Genomic DNA, 15,049 nt, shown 5'->3' on the forward strand with positions numbered 1-15,049 from the left:
TGCCTAGAAAAGTAACTGGCATATAGAAAGTATTCAATCAGTATTTGTCAAATAAACAAAAGAACTGATGGACATGAAATAAACATGACTGATGATTTTGGAAACTGTCTTAATTCATTTGCTTCTTTCTAAGCATCTAACTAGGACAAAGGAGTACATGAAAATTAACGCTAGATGGCACAATATTACAAAGAAAGCAACCTAATCCTTTCCTCTGGACTGGAATTGCTTCAAGAAAAGCCTAAGTGTTGCCAAGTTTCCTCTGGCCTCCCCACACCCCAGCCTGCAGATGTCATGTTTTGCTGTAATAACTCAAATTTCACTGATTTATACCCCACCTGCATAAATGTTATTCTGCCCTGTTGAGGATTTCAGTGCTTCCATGTGCCAGTCCATGTTACCAAGTTCCTCCTCCCCAACCCTTGTAACCTCCCAACCCACCTGCAACTGAAGTCATTAATGCACTAGAGCCTTCAAGTTTCCAGAGCTGTGGGTGATCTGTGGTGAGAAAGAATCTGTCCCCTCTGGGTCACACTCTGTTGCAGGGGTAGGTGTCACAGATTTTGACCCCCAACCTCTTCTCTCCCCAGAACTCACCATTGGATCCATGGGTTCCAAGGGTTGGGGATGGATCTGAATGACAGCTACCATGGAGTCTTAAGAATCACCATTTCCCTGCACCAGTTAAAGGCTCTCTTACTGGGACAACTTTAGCACATCTTGACTACTCACTCCCTAAAGACTGGTTATCCCAGAAGGTGACTCAGTGCTCATGCCAAGAAGCTACTGTCACTAATCAGTCTTTGCCAGTTTATATTAGGTTGTGGTGACCAACTCATTGCGGTTTTCCAGGGACTTTCCCTGTTTTAATGCAGGAAGTTTCACGTTCTAGGAAATCCCTGACTCTGGGACAAACCAGGGCAGTTGACAACCCTACATTAATCCCAGATCTCACTCCACTCAAACTCAAACCAGAACTGTGTCACATCTGTGTAAAATTTTTAATGCACATATTTTGTTCTCCCCTCCCACCCACGTCATCAGTCACCACATTGGTCAATTCTATCTCCCTTTTGTCACCTATATTCATTTTCTCCTTTATATTCTCACTGCAAAAGTTAGTGGGAAACTACAGTAACCAAGACAAGACAGGACCACTGACCAGAGCCTTCAGGAATGAAGCTTTGGATCACACCACCTGGTACAGGTGCTGGCTCAGAGTAAAGGAAATATAGAATGAGTAGGGGAAGAAGGAAGTTACAAGTATCAACTACAAGCTCATGACCAGAGAGAAGAAAGGACTAATATCTAAACGCTAGTTTCTTTTTTGCTCACTGTATGTCTGTATATGTGTGTGTTTATGTATTTGTGTATATACAAACTAATTTTTTCTTCCTTCGCAATGTAAGAATTAATGGCAGTGGTTAACTTTACAGTTTCATCTTTAGTGTACAGGATATTCAAGAGGGACTCTAACTGAACTTTAGGAGTAATTGACATCATTCAAAGATCAATAAAATGACATTTGCGACCTTTTCTTTTTGTGGAAAAGGTGAGAGTGCCTATTTCTACAAAGGACAGATGTGTCTTGTTAAAGAAAAGCTGAAATTTGTTATTGCTGTACAGGAAGTTGAAATACATGTAGAAAGTTGTGTATGGATATTGAATAGGTAAAGCGATGAGCTGTCCCAGTTATTACACCATTGTCTCTCAGTTCAAACCCACACTTTTATACTCTGCTTTGTGATGCTAGGTTGGGACTATGAGAACTATATTTCTACTTTGCCACTTGACTTCCTGCAAGGAAGAGGAGGGAGAAAGGATGCACTCCTTTCCTGACAAGTGGTTATCAATTACAGTATTCAGCTTTGGGGGGGGGCACTCCTAGAACCAGCCTCACATGTCTAATCAAAGATATCAGCAATAGTCAGCTATTGAGACCACCTCGGAGGTCTCAGGATCCTCTCCTTCAAGCTTCCTTTTGTCCCCCCAACCCCAGGAGTGACAGCTTCATCGTACAGTTCCTATCTCTGGGTTAGCTCAGTAGCCCCTTTTTTGCCTTTTCAGTTCTCCAAAACTGCTTAACTAATTCCTTATATTAAATTCTCTCTGTTGAAATGCCAAGTGTGTTTTCTGTTGTTGTGACTATATCCTGACTGATACAGTCACCTGCCAAGTAAAGAACACAACCACCTGAAGTGCTAGCTAGAAACAAAGGAAATATGGAATAAGAAGTAAAAGAGGGAAGTGATAAATATCAACTATGACCTTGTGACTTTATACAGCAATAAGGATGATAGCACTAATGCATATTTTTGTTATGTACCTACTAACCAATGATTTCTACTTTTCCCCCTTCCCCTTCTCCTGCAGTTTTGTATGGAGTGTTGGTGGAACTTAATTTACAATCTAGTTCATAGGTCACCAGGTCACAAAAAGTCACATCTGGAGCTGCTGGAGAGGAGTGAGGCTCACCAGTAGATCCTGAACATGAGAAGGAGACAATGACTAATGGGACTTTGAGTCTCTCTTCTCGTCTGGGGAGAAAGGGAGAGTGTCATTGTATGACAGGCAGAAGTATGAAGGTATTAAACATGGGCAGAAGGGTGAACTTAAATGCTAAGTAGCAAAAGAGCTGGCTATTTAGATTCTGAACGTGCTTGTCCTCAAATCCATTCTTTGCCCTTCTGCTGCACTGCTCTGGACTGCAGGGGGCTGACCTCTGTTAACTGTGATACCCAAACTCACTATCAGCTGATTTCTGAAAGACTGGAAGACAGGGAGGGAAGGAATACACCAGGACATTTCTCTCCTCTCTCTTCTAACTCAGGCACTTCTTTGGCAGGGACTGCACCTCCTTAGTGGACCCAGCTCCCACTAGACAGATCCTTAGAGGTCCTGGTCTCCAACAGATGACACGCAGCTCTGGGATTCAGTAACACAGTTTTTCATTTATGTCTCTCCATGCTACAAGCTGTGGCTCTTCTGCTTAACTTTCTCAGTTAGGCTCTCAGCTCTTCTATCACCTGGTAACCACTTCCATGCATTACATTTTCTCTGTTGTAAATACTAGAAGTGGGTGCTATTTTTCTTGTTGTCCCTGTCCCTGACAGCTAATCCCACTCCAGATCCACCGTAATACTAAGTCAATATTCTGCAATGCTCCAACTTCTGGGTATTTAGGTACAAATATACCTACCCACTTACAAAATTAGGGTTTTTTTGGTTGTTGTTTGTAGTTGTTGTTGTTTTTTATAAACTTATTTACTTTTGGCTGCATTGGGTCTTCATTGCGGTGTGTGGGCTTCTCATTGCGTTGGCTTCTCTTGTTGCAGAGCACGGAGTCTAGGCAGGTGGACTTCAGTAGTTGTGGCACGCGGGCTCAGTAGTTGTGGCTCACGGGCTCTAGAGCGCAGGCTCAGTAGTTGTGGCGGACGGGCTTAGTTGCTCCGCAGCATGTGGGATCTTCCTGGACCAGGGCTCGAACCCGTGTCCCCGGAGTTGGCAGGCGGATTCTTAACCACTGCGCCACCAGGGAAGTCCCACAAAATGAGGTTTGTAGTAGGTTATTTATTGCAGTGTTGTTTGCAATGCCAAAAAGGAGAAACAAACCCCATTTCCTATAGGGAACTGGTTAAACAAACATTGGGACAACCACAGAGCTGTAAATATACCAATGTATATTATTCAGTGAAGAAAGCAGAGCACATAACAGTTTAAATAGTATGTTATCTTTCGTGTAAGAAGGAGAAGAATAAGAATATGTTTGTACTTACATAAAGAAACACCAAAAACTACACACAAGGAAAATAATAAAACCAGTTACTAATGGGGGTGGGGCAAGGAAGAACAAGGCAGACAGAGACAGGAGGGAGAATTTTCAATATATACTCTTTATGCTGTTTTAGTTTTTGAGCCACAAAGATGCATTACCTATTGAAAAAGTAATAAAAATTATTAAAATGCATAAAAAGGAAAAAACTGCAACCTAGTCACTAAATGATAAACATAACCAATATCAAAACACTTTATATAAAATTATAGGAAAGTGAAAGATGAGAAAAGACTACATATTGTATAATTTCAACTACTTTGCATTCTGGAAAAAGGCAAAACTATGGAGACAAGAAAAAGATCAGTGGTTGTCAGGGTCTGGGAGGGAGGGATGAATAGGTGGAGCCCAGAGGATGTTTAGGGCAGTGAAAATACTCTGGATGATATAATAATGATGGATACATGTCATTATACATTTGTCCAAACCCACAGAATGTACACCAAGAGTGAAGCCTGAGGTAATCTATGGACTTTGGGGGATTATGATGTGTCAGTGTAGGTTTATCCTTGATAACAAAGGTACCATTCTGGTGAGTGATGTTGATCATGGTGGAAGCTGTGCATATGTTGGGGTAGGGAGTGCAGGCACACCTCAGAGATGTTGTGGGTTCAGATCCAGACCACTGCAATAAAGCAAATATCGCAATGAAGCAAGTCACATGAATTTTTTTATTTTCCCATTGCATAGAAAAGTCATGTTTACTCTATACTGTAGTCTATTAAGTGTGTGATAGCATTATGTCTAAAAAAACAATGTACATACCTTGATTTAAAAATACATTATTGAGGGCTTCCCTGGTGGTGCAGTGGTTGAGAGTCCGCCTGCCGATGCAGGGGACACGGGTTCGTGTCCCAGTCCGGGAGGATCCCACATGCCGTGGAGCGGCTGGGCCCGTGAGCCATGGCCGCTGAGCCTGCGCGTCCGGAGCCTGTGCTCCGCAACGGGAGAGGCCACAACAGTGAGAGGCCCGCATACCGCAAAAAAAAAATAATAAAAATACATTATTGCTAAAGAAAAATTGCTAACCATCATCTGAGCCTTCAGCGAGTCGTAATCTTTTTGCTGGTGGAGGGTCTTGCCTCAGTGTTGATGGCTGCTGACTGATCGAGGTGATGGTTGCTGAAGGTTGGGGTGGCAATTTCTTAAAATAAGACAACAGTGACGTTTGTCACATCAATTGACTTTTCCTTTGATGAACAATTTCTCTATAGGCTGCAATGCTGTTTGATAGCATTTTACCCACAGTAGAACTTCTTTCAAAATTGGAGCCAATTCTCTCAAACCCTGCTGCTGTCAATTAAGCTTACGTAATATTCTAAATCCTTTGTTGTCTTTCAACCATCATCACAACATCATTACCAGAAGTAGATTCCATCTCAAGAAGCCAATTTCTTTGCTCATCCATAAGAAGCAACTCCTCATCCATTAAAGTTTTATCATGAGATTGCAGCAATTCAGTCACATCCTCAGGCTGCACTTCTACTTCCAGTTCTCTTCCTATTTCCACCACCTCTGCAGTTTCTTCCTCCACTGAAGTCTGAACCCCTCAAAATCATCCATGAGTGTTGGAATCAACTTCTTCCAGACTCCTGTTCATGTTGATATTTTGACCGGTTCCCGTGAATCATGAATGTTTTTAATGGCATCTAGAATGGTGAATCCTTTCAAGAAGGTTTTCAATTTACTTTTCCAGATCCATCAGAGGAATATCCATCTATAGCAGCTACAGCCTTATGAAATGTATTTCTTAAATAACAAGACTTAAAAGTTGAAATTACTCTTTAACCATGGGCTGCAGAGTGGAAGTTGTGTTAGCAGGCATGAAAACAACATTAATCTCATTGTACATCTCCATCAGAGCTCTTGGGTGACCAGGTGCACTGCCAATGAGCAGTAATATTTTTAAAGGAATCCTTTTTTCTGAGCAGTAGGTCTCAACCATGGGGTTAAAATATTTAGTAACCCATGTTGTAAACAGATGTGCTGTCATCTGGTATTTGTTGTTTCACTTATACAGCACAGGCAGAGTAGATCTAGCAGAATTCCGGGAGGCCCCATGATTTTCAAAATGGTAAATGAGCACTGGCTTCAACTTCAAGTCACCAGCTGCAGTAGCCCCTAACATGAGAGTCAGTCTGTCCTTTGAAGCTTTGAAGCCAGGCATTGACTTCTCCACTCTAGCTATTAAAGTCCTAGATGGCATCTTCTTCCAATATAAGGCTGTTTTGTCGACACTGAAAATCTGTTGCTTAGTGTAGCCACGTTCATTAATTACCTTAGCTAGATCTTCTGGAAAACTTGCTGCAAGCAGCTTCTATGTCAACACTTGCTGCTTCACCTTGTACTTTTATGTTATAGTGATGGCTTCTTTCCTTAAATCTCATGAACCGGCCTCTGCTAGCTTCAAACTTTTCTTCTGTAGCTTCCTCACCTCTCAGCCTTCATTGAATTGAAAAGTTAGGGCCTTACTCTGGATTAGGCTTTGGCTTAAGGGAATGTTATGGCTGGTTCAATCTTCTATCCAGACCACTAAAACTTTCTCCACATCAACAATAAGGCTGTTTCACTTTCTTAGCGTTTGTGTGTTCACTGGAATAGCACTTTTAATTTCCTTCAAGAACACTTCCTTTGCATTCACAACTTGGCCAACTGGTGCAGGAGGCCTAGCTTTTGGCCCATCTTGGTTTCAATGTGCCTTCCTCACTAAGCTTAATCATTTCTTGTTTTTGATTTAAAGTAAGAGGTGTGCAACCCTTCCTTTTACTTGAACACTTAGAGACTACTGTGAAGTTATTAACTGGCCGAATTTCAATATTGTTGTGTCTCAGGGAATAGGGAGGCCTGAGGAGAGGGAGAGAGATGGGGGAACAGCCAGTCGGCGGAGCAGTCAGAATACACACAGCATTTATCAATTAAGTTCACCATCATATATGGGCATGGTTAATGGCTCCCCCAAATAAATATTACACAATACTAACATCAAGGATCACTGATCACAGATCACCACAACAAATGTAATAATAATGAAAAAGTTTGAAATATTGCGAAAATTACCAAAATTGACACAGAGATATTAGGTGAACAAATGCTGTTGGAAAAAATGGCACCAACAGACTTGCTTGATGCAGGGTTGCCATAGACCTTCAATTGTAAAAGAACACAGTATCTGCAAGCACTATAAAGCAAAGCATAATAAAACAAGTATGCCTGTATAGGGGAACTCTCTGTACCTTCTTCTTAATTTTATCATAAACCTAAAACTGCTCTTTAAAATTCTTAAAAAAAATTAGAGGAAAGGTGAAAGCCAAGGGAGGGAGAAAGAAAGAGAGCAAATACATGGAGAGCTACAGTCCTCATTTACACAAATGGTAAAGAAGCCATAGTGGATATGTTAACTCCCTTCCTCCATCAATTCAAGCTTTGGTTGCCTTTGGCTAGTGTAAGTCAGTTAAAGTTCTTTGCCTAGTCAACTGACCCTTAGACACCTTTGATTCCTGAGGTGTCTAAGCCTGCCTTGTTTTTTGTTAAACTTAATAACTGGGCATGTAAAAGAAAGCATCCAGACGCCACTAGCTTTATAACAGTAACCCTAATACTATAACCCTAATACAGTAACCCTTTGATAATCAGGGCCAATCACACCAACCAATACTAGAAGCCTTACTTCTCTAGCTGTGAACTGAGTTTCTTGACTGATCACAATGTTTTATGAAACACAACAATGGTACCAAAAAAAAGCATTCAGTGATTCCATGGATTATATCAATGGTAGAATTACGACAAACAGAAATGGCAAATAACGCAGATTAAGTGTCAGTATTGATGATTAAAAAATGTTTCCCCCAAGGCTTCCAGATAAAGATGGCAGATTGAGTATAATAATTCAATTTCACTTCCTCTGAAACTCCACTGAAAGTACGGTAAAGGGATTTTTTTTTTTTTAACTCATAAACCTATAAATCCAGAGAGAAGAGAAGAAGAGACAATAGCAACAAAATATTAAGGGTGGAATGTGGAAAAGTGACTTAGGATATAGTGGGGAAAGCCAAGAACTAAATTGATGTATATCACAGAATCTTCCAAAGGCTCAGGAACTAAGTGGACTTTTGGAAGTGGGGGGAGGGGGGCAGGGTAAGAAGGGATATTAAATAAGGACTGATAGAATGCAGTTTTAAAATACATTCCCAATCTCCCAATTCCTCCCACCCCCCTTCCCCCTTGGTATCCGTACATTTGTTCCCTACGTCTGTGTCTCTATTTCTGCTTTGCAAATAAGATCATCTATAACATTTTTCTAGATTCCACATATATGCGTTAATACACGATATTTGTTTTTCTCTTTCTGACTTACTTCACTCTGTATGACACTCTCTAGGTCCATCCACGTCTATACAAATGACCCAATTTCGTTCCCTTTTATGGCTGAGATACATATACACTATTGATACTATGTATAAAATAGGTAATGAGAACATACTGTATAGCACTGGGAACTCTTCTTAATGCACTGTGGTGACCTAAATGGGAAGGAAATCCAAAAAAGAGGGGATATATTTATATGTATAGCTGATTCATTTTGCTGTACAATAGAAACTAACACAACATTGTAAAGCAACTACACTCCAATAAAAATTAATTTAAAAAAATAAAGTACATTCCCCACCCCTTGAGTGTGGGCTGAGCTTAGCAACTTTCTTCTAAAGACTAGGGTATGGGAAGAGAGACACAGGTAACGAGAGAACCCAGAGACACCACCTTAGCCACGTGAGCACTCAAGTTTAAGATCACCAGTCACAAGTCATGTTGGTGTCATGTTCTCCTGATACGATGCAGTGAAAAGGGCAGTTCATCTGTGGCATTCTTCCCCCAAATCCATATTCCTGATGTAATCATGACAAACCCAAACATCAGGCAAACCCAAATAGAGGGGCAGCCTACAACACCCGACCTGTACTCTTCAAAATTGCCAAGGTCACAAAAGACAAGGAAAGACCAAAAAACTGTCACAGCTTGGAGACTAAGAGATCATGATGATTGAATGCAGTGTAATATCCTGAAACAGAGAAGGGCATCAGTGAAAAAACTGGTAAACTCCAAATAAAGTCTGTGGTTTTGTCAACAGTATTGTACTCATGTTAATTTCTTAGTTTTGGTAAATGCAGCTTGATTATGGAAGATGTTACCTTTTGGGGAAGCTTGGGGAAGTGTGTACAGGTACTCCGTACTATCTTTGCAACTTTTTTGTAAATCTAAAATTTCAAAATAAAAAGATATAAAAATATAAAATGGAGAAAAGGAGATAAAGCTCTACTTCCCCTCCCTCATGGCATTAACTCTTCCTGCAGAAGACTGGAACTGGTAACTGCAGAATGACTGAACAGCTGTGGTGCAGGTACCCTACTGGGAAACAGGAGCAGGACCTAAACTGTGCACACTGAATGATAAGACCCAATGCCAGCCTTAGAACTGAGTGCCTGGGCCCCCCACTTGTTAGAGAGCCCTATGAATCAGAGAGATGAGAGAATAAATTCATGAAAGAACACATGGGTATCGTTATCAATCAAGGCCCAGCACCCAGTGCTGGCACAGTGCAATCTATAACCTTAAGTATGTCCCTTTTGTGACACTAACTTCATTTGAAGATGCGTCTCCCCATCGCTTGCTCTTGTCCTCCTTTCTCCTCTAAATAAAAGGTGACTGTCCCTGAATGCTGTATAGGAGTGTGGGTTGTGCTTCTGCTGTCAAACACAGACTTTGCTACAGAAGGAATATGAACAGCAGAAGCACTTCGGTAAGAGAAATTACAAATTAATTAGTTTGACAACCTTTCTTTCTGAGAGCACGGATGAAACAGATACTTGCATATTAAGGTCTCAAGAGTGTCGGATGTCCATCTTTTTTAATTTCACTTCAAATTCTAGCTGGAGTATCCAGTGATATGCACTAATTAGCATACTATTCAATACCATTATACACAGCAACTGAGAAACATTTTGTAATATTAAATAATTCATATTACTCTTAAGTCTGTGTGTATATATGTCTAGATATAACAAGTGTGAAGCAAGCTATGTATTTCACACTGACAGATGGATACTAATTCTAGAATTGTAATTTGTTTTAGTTTTATAAAATGGTTAATATGATTTAAACAAAACGTTAAGTTTGAATTACCAGATAAGCAATAATGAGAGATGGAGCATGAGACGACTTCTCAGTTTTCTCCCTCAATGAGTCATGGTTTCCTTAGGCAAGGTTTGCACAACAGGTAACACTTATCCAATGCTTCTCACACCAGAGGCAATTTCCTCCCTTGCCTCACCTGGGGGGCAGGCATTTGGCAATATCTGGAGACATTTTTGATCGCCATGACTCAGGGCTGGGGTGCTACTGGCATCTGGTAGATAGAGGCCAGGGATGCTACTAAACATCTTACAATGCACAGGGCAGCCCCCCAGAGCAAAATAATCCATCCCAAAATGTTAATAGTGCCACAGCTGAGAAGTCTGTTTTAGATAAATCTAGGAGCTTGGGGTTCTCTAAGCTTTGATGTCTCTCATATACTACTATTCCACTTGTCAAGACCCCACTCTTCCCTGATTTAGCTTAACCTGACATTCATATAAAATACTTGGCGAAGTATGTGGATTCACATACTAATATAATTTACCAAATCACAGAATCAGTCTCTGAATTTGGTTTTCAGTTACCTCAGCCCTATGACTACAAGCAATAAGAGATTTTTACAACACTATCCCATAAAGGCTTTTGAGTTTTATTCTATTAAGGCAACACTTTTGCAATTTGAGTATGTCACCTGCTTGCTTTAAATTACCCCATGCGATTAAAGGCACCCATCATGGTTTAATCACACCTTTTCCCCTTTAAATTGAACTATGGCAACAGCTATCTGATTCCCCGGAGCTTCCTCCTCAGTGCGTACATAGTTCCATATAATCATACAAAATAACTTGATTGGCTATTTTTCCATTGCATACGGAATGCCACTTTACCATCATGGAATATGAAAGAAAGTCTCTGCATTTTGTCTGACCTCTATGTAATAACCGTTTCCCTGAGGACGTGTTGCCTGCAGCCCACTGTCTGGAACCACTAGATAGTAAGCTCCATGGAGCCAGGGACCAAGCCTATCTTATTAATCACTGTATTCCCAGCACCCAGGCTGTACTTGGCACATAGCAGGCACCCAGTTAATATTTGTTGAATTAATTAGTAAAGTCAAATGTCAATTCCTCTAAGAAACTTTTTTATTAAAGTGCTTATTACATATGTTTCTTCATCTGCTTTTCCTCCTCAACTAAGTCTCTCAAGACAGAGACCTAATAACAAAGATACTTAGTAACCTAGTTACCAAGGTACAGGAAAGACCTTTCAAACAACTCATACAATAAAACCAACATCCCTGCTACCATCGTCAAAAGAGACAGTGTGAAAGAACTGAGAGCTTAAGAACTTATAGGCTCTTCACATAGGGAAGTAAAACTGTGGAAAGGCTGAATAGCTTACGTTTCTAAGTACACACAGTACTGGTCTCCAAGAGATAACCAAACTGCTTTCACTCCTATCCTCCCCAAAAATGCCCTCTTGAAACGGCCTGAATTTTTTTTTTACATCCTAATAATGAAAGAAATTCTTCCAAATTTAAATTCATTTGAACAGGCATTCTTCTTTAAAATAACAATTATATCTGAAAATGTTAAGAGGTTGGCTATTAATAATCCATGTACTCATTAGGGCAAATCACTACAGTGAAGTTACTTTTTTTCTAATATCAGAGACTCTCCAAAACAGGAATGTAGGTAATTTTGGTGCAAAGAGAGCTTTGACAGGAGAAGATAGGCTTGAATGGACTGGGGCAACGTGGTAACTAGGGTAGTTAGCACCAAGCACTATGAAGTAGAAGAGAAGCAGATAAGAGAAGTGAAAGGATGCTGAAGACAATATACACCAATTTACAAACTGCCTAAGATCACTTCAAGACTTAGAGAACATAGGTCTTCCCTGGTGGCGCAGGGGTTAAGAATCCGCCTGCCAATGCTGGGGACACGGATTTGAGCCCTGATCCGGGACGATCCCACATGCTGTGGGGCAACTAAGCCCGTGCGCCACAACTACTGAGCCTGCGAGCCACAACTACTGAAGCCCAGGCGCCTAGAGCCCGTGCTCCGCAACAAAGAGAAGCCACTGCAATGAGAAGCCCGCGCACCACAACAAAGAGTAGCCCCCGCTCACCGCAACTAGAGAAAAAGCCCGTGCGCAGCAACGAAGACCCAACGCAGCCAAAAATAAATAAATAAATAAATTTATTTTTTAAAAAAAGACTTAGAGAACATCTTCGGCTCTTGTTTCTGCACTTCACTTGCTCTCTGGTTAGTACTGTGGTTCACCTGCTTCTAAATTAAGGATTACATGATGGATTCTGGGAGGAGGCTTCTTCTGAACATGAAGTCCACTAAATACCACCACTGTGCTGCTCACTTTCCTTGCAGCCACAAAATTGTGCATGCCCAATGCCCCTGTTAGTACTGTTGAGGCAACAATTAACTTTCTGCCACTTTGGAAGGTCTAGAGCTCTCAAAAAAGTCTTGTGATGATTTCATCACCTGACTAAATTACCTGACACAGAGCTAAGAATGATTCAATGACTGCTTACAGAGTATAAAAACTGATTAATTCCACTCAAGGGGAAAAAAATCACTGACAAAACCAAACACTTTTACTAATTACTGTACTGCCACTCCATAAACACATGGTAGCTTTTATAGTAAAAAAAGATAGTTCCACTATGCTGAATTACAATCCCTTAGTTGAATGCTAAGCATAATTTAATTTTATTAATTTTGAGGGGATTTGTATAAAATCACTCCTTAATTTTATGAAATGCAGATTACAATACAGACTGTTTGCCATGATTTAATGCATAGCTTGTTTTTTAATTTTCTTTTCAGTCTATGTATATTTGATTAATAAATAATAAAAATAGAACCAAACACAGCAGTAGTTCTCAGCTTACCTTCTTCCAGTAGAAAAAGTTTCCATTTCTCCATGGATAAACCAATGTTTACGGAAAGTGTGACAAAAAGTCACTTTGTTTTTATATTTAAAAAAAAAAATCCTAGGGGTGGAGCCCCTCATGGCGCAGCTGTGTGGGCTGAGGCGGTACTGGGCACTCCTCACCCTGCTGGCATCGCTGCTCCTCTCCCGCTGAGGCGGCCGACGGAGAATGTGGCGTTCATGGAAGCAAGGGCATCTACTAAGAGTGAGGTGTTTCTCCAGCCACACACAGCTGCACAGACTTTTGCCGAGTTTCGAAGAGTGTGGGGAAATGCCGGGCCTCCATCCCTAAGTGGTGGTACAATGTCACTGACGGATCCTGCCAGCAGTTTGTGTACGGAGGCTGTGGAGGGAATGACAATAATTCCATGACCAAGGAGGAGTGTCTTGCAAAGTGTGCTGGTGTCACAGTAAACACCATCGATGACCTGTCCAGGAATGGAGCAGATTCCTCTGTCCCAAGTGTTCCCGGAAGGCAGGATTCTGATGACCTGTCCAGTGATATGTTCAACTGTGAAGAACACTGCACTGCCCAGGCCGTTCCTGGGGCTTGCCGTGCATCCTTCCCACGCTGGTACTTTAATGCCGAGAAGAACTCTTGTGATAACTTCACCTACGGCGGATGCCGGGGCAATAAAAACAGCTACCCCTCCAAGGAGGAGTGCGTGCAGCGCCGCTTCGGCAAGCAGTTGTGTCCTGCCCTGGCCTGCACTAAAGCGGTGGTCCTGGCAGGGCTGTTCGTGATGGTCCTGACGCTCTTGCTGGGAGCCTCCGTGGTCTGCCTGATCAGGGTGGCGCGGAGGAACCAGGAGCGCGCCCCCCGGACTGTGCGGAGCTCTGGGGACGACAAAGAGCCGCTGGTGAAGAACACTTACGTCCTGTGAATGCCCTGCCGCCAAGGGGCTGCCCTCCTCAATCCCCCGTTAATGAAGAGAATCTGGGAAGGGAGGGGAGACAAGTGTTGAACGCATCTGTGCTTTTTCAAATAGAGTGATTGGTTTGTATTTGCGCAATCATTAGGGCTTTTGGTCTGTTTGTTAATCCAGAAGGTAAGAGGGCTGCTCCCTGGTCTCCCGGGATGGGTTTGCTTTGGAAATTCTCTTAGTGAAGGGCTGTGCACGTTGCAAATGGTCTTAGCCCTAGATCGGAGTCGGTTCCTCTTCGATTTATTTCTTTGCTCCACGTATAGTTTTCTTAGCTTATGTTGAATCCTATTGTCTCCTTTCCGATCACAGAAGTAATGTTTAATAGTTTCCTTTGTTTGTTTTCTGTTTTGTTTTGTTTTTTAAAGTAAGCAGAAACATGTTTTTTTAATTAGGATTCTGAAAGGAAGAAGTAAAATGTACAAGTTTAATAAAAATGGCCTTCCCTTAAAAAAAAAAATCCTAAAAGTGGAAGGGAAAAGCAATCATTAGTTTACTTCCTATATATGGTTTGACTAACTTTTAGTAACCACAACCCCTATGTTCAGTACAGATTAGAAGAAACCTTATATTCAGACCATTTTAACTCTTCAGGGTATGTGGATTCTATCAGGAATAAACTTTTAATTTTTCTTTTAATTGAAACAGTATTTACTATTAAAAAATCACATGGCACTGAGAAGCAGAAAAGAAGATTTGAATAAATGGAGAGAGATATACTTGTGGATCAGAAAACTGGCCCTTCAGCCATCCATGCACTACGGACTTCTGCCAGGTGGTTAGCTTCCCTAAGCCTGTCATGAAATACCGACAGATTTCCTGCTTCCCTCAACTAGTCAACTGGTATCTTTGGATTTTCTCTTTCAATCTAATCCACCTGCCATCATCTCCCTGCCTTTTGAATTGTATACATCACTTTATCCCTTGAGTTTCCTTTGCCTAAAAAGAACCCTTTCTTCACCATTTTCTGTTCTTGGTAAGATGCAGCACTTTTTCCCCAGGTCACACCAGCCCAAGAGTAAAGTATTAAGTCTCCCAAATCCGTATGTCTCTGACTCTGATTCGGACTCTACCAGCACTTCAAGAGCTCCAGCTTCCCTGCCACAGCTTTGGGTGCCCCAACGGCTGCCTCATGGATGCTCTACAGAAAAATCCTCTTGATTACCCACTTGGTTGGCGCCATTTGCTCTTCTGCTGCTGCTGTTTCCTGGCGTTG

The 15,049-nt window shown here is 41.4% G+C and overlaps 1 protein-coding gene across 1 annotated transcript; it reads left to right on the forward strand.

The window, feature by feature from the left end:
- The first annotated feature begins 12,989 nt into the window (after positions 1–12,989).
- On the forward strand, positions 12,990–14,202 carry LOC137227491 (kunitz-type protease inhibitor 2-like). Its single transcript, XM_067743457.1, is given in 2 exon segments — positions 12,990–13,060; positions 13,062–14,202. Coding segments are annotated over 2 exon segments (804 nt in total). The 3' UTR covers positions 13,795–14,202.
- Positions 14,203–15,049: the final 847 nt, after the last annotated feature.

Source organism: Pseudorca crassidens, chromosome 7 (genome assembly GCF_039906515.1).
Source record: "Pseudorca crassidens isolate mPseCra1 chromosome 7, mPseCra1.hap1, whole genome shotgun sequence".
Taxonomy (NCBI): Eukaryota; Metazoa; Chordata; class Mammalia; order Artiodactyla; family Delphinidae; genus Pseudorca; species Pseudorca crassidens.